Raw genomic sequence first — 15,277 nt, forward strand, 5'->3', positions numbered from 1 at the left:
ATTGATTTACCACAAACAGCATTTAAAACCACAAACTTTGTGGGTAATATACAACAAAACCTCTAAAAAGTCTTGTAATTCCATTGTAGAGTTGTTTACTCTGTGTTTTATCATGTATGCACACAATATATAAATTCAAACATTCCCCCTTTACCACCCTGCAACTTGTATGTACGCTGAGGAATAAAAACGACTGGACGTTTTCATTTCCCAAGCCTCATAATAAAGATGCATTACATGATGCCTTATTTCAAGAATATTGTGTGATTGACACTGACCATCACCATTGTGTTTATTTGCTGTTGCTATGACAAGACAGCAATCATGTTACCTTTTTAAACTGAATGGTACTTAATAAAGTCATATGCATGACTTTACTACAGTAAGTACATGACTTTACTAAGAGTGTTGACTATGGATCTTTGTTTTGGTCTGTGTGCATATATTGCATAGAATAATGTGGCTGTGATAAATAGCTGTGACAGCCTCATAAACAGTTGCTAAGCTAAAAATCCTTCCCTCTGCCCAGTCTCTCTCTGATTGTGCCACCTTATCAAAGACTGGAAGAAACAAGAGTGCAGATTAGTTTTCATTCAGGGCGCATCTAATTCTTTCAGCTCATTTTCTCATAATGTGTCATTGCCAGTCAGTCAAACAGCTCTTCACAACAGCAGTGTTTACAATCCAAATTAATAGATGTTGGACGTCTAATTCTCTGAAAAAAAGATGGCTTGAGTCAGGCTTTTTATGACTGCTATTTGAAATCTAAATCGCTTTGATCTCTGGGGTCCTCTAAATGTTCGGTTCTTTGATGTTTACAAAAGGGTGAGATTGTTACATATTGTTGCAAATGATGCAATCTTTCTATCCTTTCAGGGTCTGCGTGGATCGTAATTGAAAACAATTATCCAGTGCTTTGCTCTGATAATGCCCATCTCTCACATCAGTTAAACCATGTAGGGCATTATCTTAAACATCCTTTCAGTGAAGCCCCGAGTCCCCAAACGGCCACATAAATTTTTCCCTTTTCTCACCGTGGACACAGTCCAAATCGGTGTGTGTAGCTATCCCACACTCTGGTTAGAGATTCAATCAGGATGCATCCATTTCTTAAACAAAAATATTCATATGCATCTGTTAACTGGTCACCCACCGCGATCTCAGTAGGCTTCTCTGCTGGGATTGAATGAAGTAGGAAGGGTTAATTTAATGATACTAAACAGAGCATTGGTATGCATAAATTGTGACAGTGTGCTGGTGGACACTGAACCACGGTCAAAACACAGTCTTAGCACCTCACAATTTTGCACGCTCCTCTAAGTGCAACCGAATGGTTCAAAACTCCCTTCGATCAAAATTTGCCTGATTAGTGGGTGACATTGCATTGTGCAATGTTGATTCTGGAGCATTTTTTTTTTTCTTCACTAGAACACCCTGCGCTTTGTTGGTGCAGCCCTCCACTGCGCCAGTGATCTCACTGAGCACAAAAATCCTAGACAGCAGTGCTATTGCCCATTCTTAGAAAGATCAAGAGAAAATAGGTAGCTGTTGGGTTTTTTTTTTTCCAACCTGCTCAGCAATTCTGTGATGTTAAGACTCTGAGATGGAGATGCTATATGCAGTTCCTACGAGGTCAGAGAGAGCCAAAGTGAAACTGTAACTTCTGTGTTGTGTTCTAGAAATAAGGAAAGAGGGTCTTTCTCTGCAGTTCATCTTAAGGTTTGATGCATACTGGATGTCTAGATAGTAGCATTCCAAAAAATAGTCTTATATCATTGTCACCTTTGTAGACCAGCACTTCCCATAAACAGCTTAACAGAAGATAATTCGATTAACAAGTTTGAGGGATGTCGAATAGCTCAGATATATCTCTTTATTAATCATATGCAAAAGTCACACTTAAGTCTCAACTTAAGATGAATCTGCGAATCAAGCAAGTCTGAACATTTTGATGATCTAGCCCACACCAGACAGCAGTCATGAGAGATATTTTCAACATTAACAGAAATTTTTGCAGCCTGCTCACACCTTATAGATATGACTGCTTGTTCCTCACCAGTGAAAATACAAGTAAATACAGTAGGACACACAAAAAATGTGTTCACAGTGTTAAATGTCTCTCTTTCCATCAAAATGAAATGCAAAGGAATAGCATCTCATCATACATGTAGGCATACTTTACAGGGTGAAAGACAAAATTAAAATGTTCACCATAAATATTTAAAAACAAGTGAACTGTCCCTTGAAAATATGGGAAAACTCTAAAAGCTAATAACCACATGCAAACCTTAATATTCGTAACTATGCTTCATTACCTTATTAACTTACCCTCAGCTTTTAAACAACAAAGACAGACATTTAACTGCTATCAGAAGCTCTTAGAATAGCAAAACTCATGAGCAATGGAAGTGATCATCACAAAACAATGCGTAATAATGTCAAATATCTTAAAAAGTGTGATGTCATCTTGGTCATGTGGTGTTTTTTGAGCACCTCTGTATTCTTCTCAGTACTGTCATTAACCACATAATCCTTGAAACCAAATTTTATTTTTATATTAATTTTAGTTAGGTTTTTGTAAGGAATCGTACTTAATATGTTATAACAGATTTGATTTACTGAAATATGTAATTATCCAGGGTTAATATGGTGAATACAAACTTAACTGCCTGGATATGCATGCATAATTTTAGAATATGTATAAAAAAAATTTTAATGTCTTTTTACATGTGAAAATTATTTTCTTTTTGTTGTTGAATCTCTAAGTAGGAAATGAATCTATAGTAGATTAAATTCACTGGGTCAGGGTGTTTTTTTTTGTTTTTTGGTTTTTTTTTTAAATCCATGTTTGACAGCACATCCACATAACAAGCAAAACAAATTGCCCCCTGTCCAATTTTTAGAGTAGAGGATCATACCTTGCCTCATAATCCTGTATTAACAAGTCCCAGTCCAGCTATGCCAGGCCTTGTTGTCCACTCCTACTGCATCAATATGTCTTGGTGTCTTGTAACTGTATTAAGATGCATTATAAGTGTCTGCAGATGATAAAAGCTCAGCTGCACATCTTGGTAGAAGTAGTTACCGGTCAAACATAAACAACATGTTGCAGTTATTCACTGCAAAATCGACATTAACAAGTCCTTACATCTTGCCCTGTTCAATCTGCTTCTTTCTCTTACACATGTTTTTCCTACATCATCATCCTTCCTTCCCTGCCACTGTCATTTACAGCAGGCAGCGTCTCATAAAGATGATGGCATAAATCTGGGTCATAATAAGGTTCAGCAATAGACAGCAGATATATATATCAGCCCTGAGTATATCCCTCATGAATCAAATGCTACTAGAGTTTGGTTTTTTTTGACAGTCTTATTGTCTATCTGGTGACTCTGCAATGTTTTTACTGTAACCAGCTTTCTTTTATGTAGAATTTGTAGTTACAATTTTCTAGAATTATAACTTTTCTTCAAAGGTGAGAAAAAAATTAACAATAACTGCAGACGTAGGTCAGTCAGTTCATCTTCAAGTATGTCTCATCAGTAAAAGGTTCCTTCTTTAAACAGATTGTGCCAGTTAATGCTAATAATGCAACACAGCCAGCTATTTTGGCATGAAATGTATGTTTTTCTACCAAAACACAATATACCTTGACAGTGTTAAGGAACACAAAAAGACAGACATGATTATACACACAAAAGCACACGCAAAGCAAATATTTGCAACCTTATTTCCAAAAAAAGTTGCAATGCTGCTTAAAGTATATAACAGAATCAAATGATATGCATGTAACACTATATCTAAGTTTTTATGTTGCTTCAACATTAAAACCGCCCATCCAATATTGCGTTGCTTGGTCTGCAGCAATGTTTACGTGGGTGGTATCTGTCAAAGTAACATCCACATAATGCCAGAACCCGAGCATTAGAATGCAAAGTTTTCCTGCAGAACTTTGCATTTTAATGAGACGATCTATGTCACGCACTGCACCTGTCAGCACTTTTAATGTCGCGGTTGATCAGCGTACATTTGTAGGTGAAAGTGTGCATTTGGGGGGTTTCTGTGTGGGTTGTTTGCCTGCGGGTTACTTATATGATGTGGTCTTATTAAATCAGTGCTAGAAGAGGAGGCACAGACATCAGTGATTGAAAAGCACAAAGAAACCTGAAGCGATTAAACCCCTACTCAAACCGGCTTAGAAGGGAAAGCTTCACAGAAAGCCAACAATGGTTGCATTCCTTTAAGTCGTGCTTCTCTTCTGCTTTCTCTTCCACTCTCTCTCTCTCTGCAGCACTCTTTACCCCTCCTCCTGTTCTCTGCTTTTCTCGAACAGATTATTTCTTTTCATTTTCTTTGTCTGTCTTCTTTGCAGCACGTTAGGCCGCTTAACTTTACAATGCTCATGTCAGGTCAGAACCCACCCTCCCTCTGTCTGTCCAATTCAGGAGGAAAAAAGCTTCTTTCTGCATAAGGTATTACTGTATCTCAAACGTCAACCACCTCGAAAGTCTTTCTTTCATTCGTTCATTAAGGCCTCTTCCTTTCTTTTCAGCCTTTTATTTCTCTAAAGGATTTTTAGGGTGCTCTCTGGATTTTCCAGGTTGTTAATTGCGCAGAAAGTTTTTGTCTAAATCAATAGGGGATTAAACTTGAATAAGTTTATGAGGGGATTAGATTAGAACAAGAACGTGTGGGTGTTTGTGTAGAGAAGAAGGTTGAGGTGATATTACAGTCTGAGCTGCTTTATTTCACTTAGAATTTCTCACCAGGCATATATTTATCAACAATTTAAAAAAAACTGTTTTCGCCAGCCACATCTGCTGGAATTTATAATGTGAAAACTTTCCACTTCAACAGTTTTGGTGAGAATGAATTGCACTTCTCATACTGCCTTAATTACAAACCCATTTAGATCTCCCAGCTATGGGAAGTGACCTTGTAGTCTGTCAAGGGATAGTATTTGGAACAGGAGTCAGTAAATTCCTGTTACAGCACAAAGGGTCCAGTCCTCCAACTCCTCAAAACATTGTATTCTACTGGATTAGACAGAAGTAATCCACCCCACCTTCCAAGAACATCCACATATCCACCTGCATTTGGCATTGCCCATGAATGCCATGTCATTAATACGGCTTTGCAAAGAAGAGGGCTACTACCTCTTTCTCAATGGGCCGTCTCCACTTCCACATATAGAACGACCATTGTTTTAAATGTAACTTCTCCCAGCCCTGTGGTGACTGGCCTTCCATTCACTGAACACTGAGGCTGATACGCTGCCAGAGAGGAAATATGATGAATGTGTATAGCACCAACTGTCAGGGAGGGGTGGGATATTCTCCTTTTCCCAGATGCCAACAGGTGGAAAGGGGTAAGCCCTGGTCAGGTTACTGCAGGCATGCATATGTCAATAAGCATGTGTGTATTTGTCTCCATGAATAACACTCCCTGTTGTGCTTTTTCCAGGTGTGCCAGAAAGGAGAAATGTGAGCGCTCATCAGAGCCCCGGCGCTTTGCATCAGACATCAAACAGTGTGTGCGACTCAGTGTCCATCCAAACAACATCTCCGTGTCCCAGTTTAGCGTCACGGTGAGTGCAAAACAAATTCACCAAATCAGATACCCTGAAATAGAATCAATGACTTGTTTGAGGTTTTAGATGCACAAACTTTGTGTTTTTCCCATCATCATCAGTTACATATTCTTGAAATATCAGACATCGGTTTCTTCTTCGTGCCACTTGGAAGATTAAATTTGGTCAAATTTTAATTAGAAGTAATTAAATATATTTTTCTTTGAGTACAAATAGAGGACTTTTAGCAGGCAAACATGCATTTGCTTTAGTGGAGCCACATTGTGATAGAAAGTGAGGATAGCTGAATATGTTGCTAGTGAGAAAATCTTGTCTGGCAGATTGACAATATCACACTCTCAAGCATAATTTGTAATATGGTGGAATTATGTTGTAAATACTGATTAGTAGCTTGTTTTAACTCGGTAATCCTGCTTTATATGATTTTTACAGGCTGCCAACAGGCATTCCTCAAATCCTGACCTCACAACTTACAATCCCGTCCAGTGAAATGGTCTCCCAACAAATGTCAACAATCATTGACAGCATAGAGTTTAGCTCAGCTGTGTTTACTGTGATTGTTGGCAGCCAAATGCACCACTTTTCCCAGTGGATGTTTCATTCTCAAACAGCTGCCAGAAGGGTCTGAATTGTTTTTTATTGTTTAAGTGCATTGATTGGTGTGCAAGGGGCTGTGATCCATTGCAACAGAAATATGTCTCTGCAGAAACTGGAGAAACGGGAGCACTCGAACTATCTCAGTGCATGCCCTTGTATAGCATTAGCATTCACCACAACACAAAATATCATTTTAAAAAATTTGAACAGGAACTAGAGGATTATGTTTTTGAATGGCAGCATGGATATGAGCGTACCATGGTTTCAGGAGAAGACTGACGCTGTCAGTATTTCTCTGTTAAAGTTCAAGGTGGGGAACATGAACTGTAATAACACTGTAATAATATATGTTGCAGTGAGGATCACATGCAAACTGCTGATTTTCTTTTCTTTTCTTCTTTTTGTGAAGGATATCTCTGCAACAAAACAACACAATGGATGTGCCTCTGTGTGTGTGTGTGTGTGTATGTGTGTATGTTGCTCAAGCCTTTCGAGTGCTTAACCTTTTGCCAGACATATCCCATCCAGGGGCTTCTGCCTAACAGACGAAGGCTCTTCCATCACCTTTGTGTTCTTAAATATTTGTTTGGAAAGATAAGGCTCAGAAATTCTTGAGAGAAACAAGCACACACCACTGCTGAAGTTGGGCCTATTCTAGAAAAAAGATTTTATTTTCTAATGCCCTGCTCCATCCAACGCTGGAGGAAGAGGGGGGGTCGCACTCTTGTTTCTTATTCTTCTTATGGCACAGATGGAACAACAGGGCTGTGACATGCTGTTTTTTTTTTTCACAGACACAGAGGATGTAGTTTTTTTATATTCTGTAATTTTCTTAACTTTCTCCCTACATTGCTTTGCTGTGTGTGGGTGCAGAAGTTAGCAAGTCAAGAGGAAATGCAAGCAGAAATTATTCTAAAATGTATTGCTCTGTTGCATCTGGGCTTTTAAGAGCTAATTGTTTCTTATATAGTTGATGTTTACATGGATTTCTTCTCTCTCTCTTTTTTTTCTAATATGCCAGTTGCTGGTGCTGCAATAATGCACTCTTAAGTCTAGATCTAACATTTTTGTCACTACTCTGGAGTAGGATCTAAAAAAAAGTACCCAAAAGCTGTCTTCTTTGAAGAGACTAATTTAAAACTTACTTAATAATAAATGTAAGAAGATGTAAAGTTTAAGTCAGTCCTCTTTTTCTGTAGCATTGACTGCATTTGAATAAATCCTCTCTGCTGCTAGAATATTTTTCACCAGGCAAAGATGAACAGCAAGGCATATTCTCAGCATTAGACATGGTGTTTTATAAACTACCGGAGGTCATTTGTGTGTGTGCATTTGTCAGATGTTCCTATTAAAGATGAGTATGTTATTTCCATACTCATGCATCACTGCTGCGGCTAGGCTCTAAATGTAATTGAGGGAACTCTAGGTCTGGCTACATTTCCTTCTTAAAAGGAAAAAGTAAATAAAAGCAAGAAAGAAAGGAAGTGAGAGAGAAAAAAAAGCCACGCACTGTCCATCTTGTGCTGGATGTTGTGTATCTATTCACACCAGTCCCACCTTCTTTTCATTAAATAGCAATATAAAAACAGCTCAGGTCAGCCCTTCTCTGGCGCTGAGGCAGCTTTCAACACCACATCACAAGTGTACTATAGGCTACGCCTCAAATCAATGCCTGGACCAAGGCCCCCTTGCAGACACAGTTTTCCATCAGTATGTATATTTTGGTCTTGACCCCTCTCCACCTGCCTTCCCAAGTCTGATTTTTCTTTTCCTTTTATCCAAGGACTAATTTTTTTTCTTTGCCCCCCCCCCCCCTACTTCACCTGAAGCCTTTTTTCCTGAGAAGCAGAAAAAGCTTACGCAGCATTTTCAGATGAAGTGGGGGAAATTTGCATTCTTTATTTCATAGAGTCCTCTTTTCACTTGCTGTCCAGTATTCTGTATGCCAGCCCCCCCCATTGTTCATGGCCTCATTTGTTCATCTCACTCTTCCGTCTAGTCATTTCATCCTCTTGCCCATAGTTCATCCTCCACTTATTTTGAGACATTTTCATTCAGTTGGCTAGTTCCGGCTCTTCTAAAGCCTCCTCCTGTATTTACAGAAGTGTTGCTGAGTTTTGTGTTTGTATCACTTTATTCACCTTTTCCCAAACATTTTACATGAAAACAACTTTCATTCTCAGAGCCAGACAGCCAGGAATTTAAGATGGAATTGAAAAATCAGTGTAGCTCATACAGTAGATGCCAAAGGTTGCTAGAAAGGTAGTCGTGCTTGCCGCGACTGGATATGGCCTGTTAAGATGGCACTGATTTCAGTTTTATGTTGATCTATGTCTTAATGCATTAGAGCGTGTTGATGCTGTGTGGACATTTGGCCAGGATACGCACCTGACACCTGGTTCAAGAATACTCCCAGTGCCCCTTCTGGCCACTGACCACTGACCACTCTACTGATGGATCTTTACTCTGCAGTGAACTTGCATCTGTTCCCACCTCAGCAGCATTGTTTCATAGTCATATCTGAAAATGTGAAGCGCTCACACAAAATTACATTTGGGGCACATAGCTCACTTGTTTATCTCAGACCACAGGGAAGCTATAAAATGCACCTGGATTTGATTCATTATGTATGTTTTAAACTGATGAATGACTTTCATGCTGTCACGTATGTTTTGCTGGCACTAATCTTTTTCATTATATCCTGACAGTTTGTGTCACTTTTCTTTCCCTTTATGCAGTTGGTGTTGGAAGCCCATAATGTTCCAGAACTCTCTGCAGGTGTCAACTGTACATTTGAGAATCTGGCTGAGATGAATGGCTTGGTGGAGGGAAATCGAATAAAGTGCTCCTCCCCCGCCGAAAAGGAAATGCCACGAATAATTGTTGACAAAGGTAAAAAAAAAAAAAAATGATATCAGAAATATTTGTACAATAAATATTACAATAAATAAATACTTGAATGACTGTCAGGTACATGCACATCTGGATGTTTTCCCTTCAGTCAGAAGCATGCTAGTCCTAGGGCAATGAGTGCTCTGTGAATTTTTGTTTTCTCATTGTCATCAGCAACTCGACAGGCCTCGGAGCACTGCCTTAGGATATGTTTAGTAATTGAATGAACATTAGTTATTTGTCTGAATGTGGGAGTTTTCTTCCCTCCTACCTTAACCTGAACATGCTCTAGAGAGAGTTATGGGACCCTAGTTAACCTCAGTGCAAAAAAGGAGAAACTCACACTTCATAGCATGGCCTTACTACAGTATTTCAGCTAACATGTAGCCTAGAGATAATACAGTCTCCGAGGACAGTGTCCCTGTGTAGTACAGCCTAAAACATTTCTGATCATTTTCATTTACATGCAGTTTTTCTTTTGATAACCCTGTCCTCCTCTCTCTTGGGTGGCCAAGCTTGTTCTAATTGAGAAAACTCCCATCTGGGAAGGTCTGTCTGCAGGCAGTTGATCCTTCACCAACACTTACGTGCCTTTGTGTTTCGATAATGAAAGTACCGTCCCCTAATTTTTCTTTCTGATAAAAGAAATGGAGAAGAAAAATATTAGGATTCGGCTGTAATGCTACCATTTATGATGGACAAGCTCTAAAGAGCAAGATATTTGCAATTGCGTATATGCCATGTGCAAAAAAAAAAAAAAGTAATTTCTGCAATGTTTAGACAATAGATACAAATACCAAACATTTATATTTTCCTTTATTCATTCATTGCTCGTAGAACAGAAGAACAGATGAATGACACATACATGTGCCTAACAGACATATGAAACATTACAATAAAGTTATCCACAGACAGCGCACACGTACATGTACAGCTGAAAGGGAGCCTGAGGGCACTTTGGGGAATTAAAAAAAAAACAAAAAAAAACATTTGTTCATTGTTTGCTATGTCACATGTAAACCTGGTAATGCTGCAGTCATGCAAACACTGATGTGCAAATATGTACACTGAGTCACGCACAAATGATCCATACAGCATTTCTCTGTATCTTTTGCTTTTTCCCACACTCACAAACATATGGTTTTTGCGTTTTAGGGAAAGGAAACAGTTTCATATATTTGCGTCTTTTATCTTATATTTTTACTAGTACTCATTAGTCCAAGCTTAGTTGAAGAGGGGAAAAGGGAGAGCGACGGATGAAGTGACGAGAGGCGGGGAGAGATAGCGTTAGCAGGCTTCAAGGTAACATTTAGGTGGCCTAATTAGGACAGATCCGTTGTCAGCGGTGCTTTACTGTGATTGATGAATGATTCCTTCTTTGTTGGAGAGATGGGGAGAGACACCGGGGAGACGAAGGAGTTCCAGCGTGGAAGGAAGTGAAGAGACCTGCGTATAGAGATAGAGTGGGGATGAGGGAGAGATATGTAGGTACTGTGGAGAGAGAGAGCATTTAGATGTGTGGATGTGCTGTTGAATTAAACATGAGCTCCTTCATTAGTGCCAGACAAAAGGACACACCAAATACAGATGAGGCGCAAGCCCGCGTACACACACGCGCGCGCACACACGCACAGACACACACAAGCATACACGTGGTTTGTTTTTCATCTTCTTCTCCCTTTACCTTGTCAAAGACTCTCTCAAAGACTTTTCCAGGGGAATATCGTCCACCCCAAGGGAAACGTGCCAACTTTTGTTTCTTGTAAGACAGCAGGAATAGGGAGAGTTAACCCAATAAAACCCTTCTACTCTCTTTCTCTGCTAAAGTACACTGCCTTTACTGCTGCAACAAGCTGATCACCTGTGGCTCTGAGCGGTGCAGTAATTTTTTTCTTTATACGGATACCTAACTAGATGTTGCAAAAGGATATCTGAGTAAGCAAAGGAACTGATTATCACACAAGCTGTGGTGTCTAGCCTCTGCTTATGCTGAAAGAGTAGCGGTGACACTCTACCATTACCATTATAATACTGTTTTGTTTCTGCAGTTTGAAGAGTTGAATAAAACTGTCAATAATGGCTTCAAAGTAACGTGCTCGGAAACAAAAGCAATTCTTCTTTCTGTTAGTTCTCATTCTTGATGTCCTTGTCCTGCTTTGTTTTTTATTTTTTTATTTTTTAGCAGAATACAAAAGCTTTCTTTCTACATCTGTGTATCAAACCGTTAATTTTGACTGATCTCTTTTCTCCAGGTGACCACCAGATCGTGCAGCTCTATCTCAAGTCCAAAGAGACAGGCCTGGCATTTGCAAATACAAGTTTTGTTTTCTACAACTGCAGCGTGCACAAGTCGTAAGTCTGTGCCTAGTAATAGGTTTCAAATGCACTTCAATGACAGTATAAAATAACGTGCTATTCACTTTGTATCAATTTCTGGGGTCAGAACTAAAGACATACCCGATGGGTCAAGGCATCCAACTGTTGCAGTTAGTTTGCGTTTTGCTTCCTTGACCTAATAGCAGATACTTTGTCACAAATCTAATGCCTTCATATTGATCAAAACTGTCACTAACTGTGCACATTTTTAATTTGTGTCCTTCTAGGTGTTTGTCATGTGTGAGTAGCCCCTACCAGTGCCACTGGTGTAAATACAGACATGACTGTACCCATGACCCACGCACATGTTCCTTCCAGGAGGGACGAGTCAAGAAGCCCGAGGTGAGTCCCAAACCAAGGCGAGGGTCAAGTCAAGTTTACCATGACTTTTGCTGCTGTTGTTGTTTTCAAACTGCACAGGTATTAAACCCCACCGTAGCACTGGGAGGGTAAATGATGCCAGAGCTAGGTGGGGACTGTAAAAACTTTGCTGTCAGAATTGTTGTTTAAGCAGCTCTCAAGGGGGACCATGTTTTCTACCATCACTTATGTCTTTAGATTTAAAGACTGTCAAATTACATCCCATTAAGACGTTGTCCACAGCTCCTCATGGATTTTATTGCTGCCCAGTTTCAGCCAGCCTCTGGGTATTGAGCCAGCTAAGTTATAAAACATGGTGAAATAAATTGAGGGGAAATGTTTGGCTATGTGAGACTAATAGCCATCGGTGGAGGTTTCACATGCAAAAAGAGTTATGTTAAAAGGACTGAGACACCTTTCAGCTGTAGTGCTTCCATCTGGCATGAGTCTCTTGGCATGTCTCGCTCTTGACTGCACATCAAAGGGCACTGGAAGCTAATAAAAACTGAGTCATTTCCACTTGCCCAACCCTATTCCCTGCGACAGCTTAGTCTGTGTGAATTATCAATAGTATTGGCAGCCAGTTCCATTCCCTTCGAAACAGAGCCCACTGTAATTAGGCTTCTCTGCTGCAGAGGACAAGCCACTCGCTGGATGGGGTACATTCAGTGAATGCCCCCAAAGCAGCCACTCCCCATTCTGTGAGAGAGGATTCATGCTGATTTAGAGCGGCTGCAGCAGTAGTAGCCTTTAGTGCAAAGCAAGGAAGTAAAGGAAATTTAAGGGATGTGCGCCTGTGGGCAGAGTATTCCTGGGTATCTGCATTTTTCTATATATTTTTATGTGTACTGTATGTACAGTGTGTGGTTATCTGACTTTGGCCTGCCCATTCACTGAGAATTCACTGTGGCTTTCAGGGGGAGGGTATTTACAGGGGAGTGAGTGGCCTGTTAATCTTAGCCTGAGGTGAGCTATGATGAAGATCACTAGTGCTCTTGTCTAGGTTGGCAGACGCCGCACGACGGGCAGGGACAAGCTTAGCCAGATTGTCTCCTTTGATGAGCAGTCTGCTCTCAATTGTGTTATTCCCCCCATGTTTCCCCCAAGCCATTCAACCTGCTCAGACGATATTATTTTCTTTTTCCGCCGTTTCCATTATCCTTTTGAACCTTCTGCTTAGTTAGGCCCAAGCACGAGTCTTTGCAGGTTTACTTTTCCAATTAGCTCAGGCGCCGATGGTCAATATTGACTCTGGATAATAGCATGTGAATCCTCTCCTATTGTGTTGCTGACTAAAAGAAAACCATAAATAAAACAAGGCGGATTTGGTATTAGCACTTTAATGACATCTGTTTTTTTGACATGTTGTTTCTAAAAAGGCAGGTGTTTTGCAGACTTAATGACTTTTAATTTGCTTTTAATTAACCCCCCCAAATCCGGGGTCATGTATTTTCTGCCAGATTTGTGGTTATCTTTTTGAATTAATAGACACACAAATGTACAAGCTTGACACACGCATACAGCCAAAGAAGATTTTGCAGATTTCACAAAAGGCATCAAGTCAACTTTGCTCTGAAACGGGACGGCCTCTTAGTGCTGCACATGAATTTTTGTGTACTATTACAATTGGGGGATTTCAGGAAGTGATCTGAATAATCCCCTAACTCTATGCTAATGATCGAGGCTAGGCAAATCTCCCTACTGGTTGAGCTTGTTGTTAGTATGCATTGCAGGATCGAGTTAAAGCCAGGCCATGCGTACAGTGAATGCCTTTTTATTCATGCCAGCAATGATATGGGCACACGGATCAGACATTTGCCTGTTGGCACATTAACCAAGGGCGTGTCCCTGTTTGCCCTCCACACATGTCAAGGACTTAGCCATCATTCTGATGAGCCTCGGTGACAAAGAACGTGCATGCAGCTTCGTTCAGTTACACTGTGGAAAGAGCCAAAAGTCATTTCCAACCATCACTGTTGCATTGATATGAATAGGTTGTGTTTGCCCAATATCAGTATTTGTTTTCCTGTACATTTAGCTCCTTTTCAGACTGCACCTCTCATCCCCAATTCACACATGGTCTCACCTAAAGACACTGATGAAACTGGGGACACTTCCTGTTCTCTTTGTCTGATGGAAACCACAGGGGGATATTTCCCCTTCTTCTTCCCCCATCTACAACACAGCATGTTCATATCCTGAGTTGCTGCCAAGCTTTTTCCTAATATATTCAGTTGGTAGGAAGATACAAAACACAGAAAAAAATATTAATGTTACCAAAGATGTATAACTGTCTCCTGGCACATACAGTCTCCCGTGCTTTGCTGTTGTTTGACTATTTGGTTCTTGACTGTGTGATCAATGCTGTGGAGTTTATTTACCAGGAATTTATTGATCAAGTGATCAGGATAATGTTATTAAAGGAGCTAAATGCCAATTGTAATAGCTATTAGTGGCCAATATTAGACAGAAATGGTAGAGTGAGGTGCTTTGGTTCAATTCTTGGACAAATCAATGCCATGCGCAAGCACTGACTGTTGAGGACTAGTTTGAGTATTTGAAGAGGAAAGAGGGAGAATGAAAGCAAATGAAACAAAGTTGAAATGAAAATTATAAAAAGACACTGAAAGTGAAAGATTAAAGAGCTAAGATCTGAACACACAGGGATAAAAAAAAAAAAGGTGCAATAACAAGAAACAGTCAGATGATCAGAGAGGCTTCAAACAAACTGCTGAAGTTAGGGAAATTTGTTTGGAAGTGGCGAACAGAGAAATGATTACTAACAATGTTTTTAACATCTGGCCTGTCAGATGAACTTTACTACATGTACATTTTAATTGAACTAACTATCAGATGGGCTGCAGTGCTGCTGCTGCTGCTGCTGTGTTCTCAAATCTGAACATTTGGTTTATTGAGTTGAATGTTTTCAAAACAGAGAAATGATGAGTAAACTAATGTTATTAAATACTAATGTTCTATAAGAGAAAGGATGCAAAGACACAGAGGAGAAAGTTTTTTCTTTTTTTTTAAATGGCACAAAATAAAAAGATGGAACCAGTTATTTAGGAAAACTTTAAGGCAAGGAATGAATGGTGGGATAAAAACAGGGAAGAGAAACGGGTAAACAGCAGAGAACGGGAGAATGTCTTTGCCCGAGGCTCTGTTGGATATGATAAAACAGAGGCTTGTTAAGGGGAGCTCTTGGTAACCACTAAGTGTGTGTGTGCATGTATAAAAACTTAAGATCCTCTTCATCTTCACACCTTGCACTTCTATAATTATGTCTCTCTTTCTGTCTCTCTCTCTCTCAACCTCCCTCCCTCCTTAGCTTCAAACTATGCCAAGGGCTTTTACATTCACAGTTCCCATTCTGCTTCCTACTCTCTGTCACTTTCCCTATCTCCACCCATCCACACCTCCCACGAGGCTCTAATTATCAGATCTAAGTAGGTCCCAAAGAAA

The 15,277-nt window shown here is 39.9% G+C and overlaps 1 protein-coding gene across 2 annotated transcripts in view; it reads left to right on the plus strand.

Moving 5' to 3' along the window:
* The window catches only part of plxna4 (plexin A4), a 243,784-nt gene that overhangs the window by 157,156 nt on the left and 71,351 nt on the right, over positions 1-15,277 (plus strand). For both annotated transcript variants that reach the window (XM_030720671.1, XM_030720670.1), the window contains exons 6-9: positions 5,464-5,587; positions 8,926-9,079; positions 11,332-11,431; positions 11,683-11,797. In XM_030720671.1, coding sequence (XP_030576531.1) covers positions 5,464-5,587; positions 8,926-9,079; positions 11,332-11,431; positions 11,683-11,797 — 493 coding nt within the window. The remainder of the gene's footprint in view (positions 1-5,463; positions 5,588-8,925; positions 9,080-11,331; positions 11,432-11,682; positions 11,798-15,277) is intronic.

The sequence above is a fragment of the Archocentrus centrarchus genome, chromosome 23, assembly GCF_007364275.1.
Source record: "Archocentrus centrarchus isolate MPI-CPG fArcCen1 chromosome 23, fArcCen1, whole genome shotgun sequence".
Classification (NCBI taxonomy): domain Eukaryota; kingdom Metazoa; phylum Chordata; class Actinopteri; order Cichliformes; family Cichlidae; genus Archocentrus; species Archocentrus centrarchus.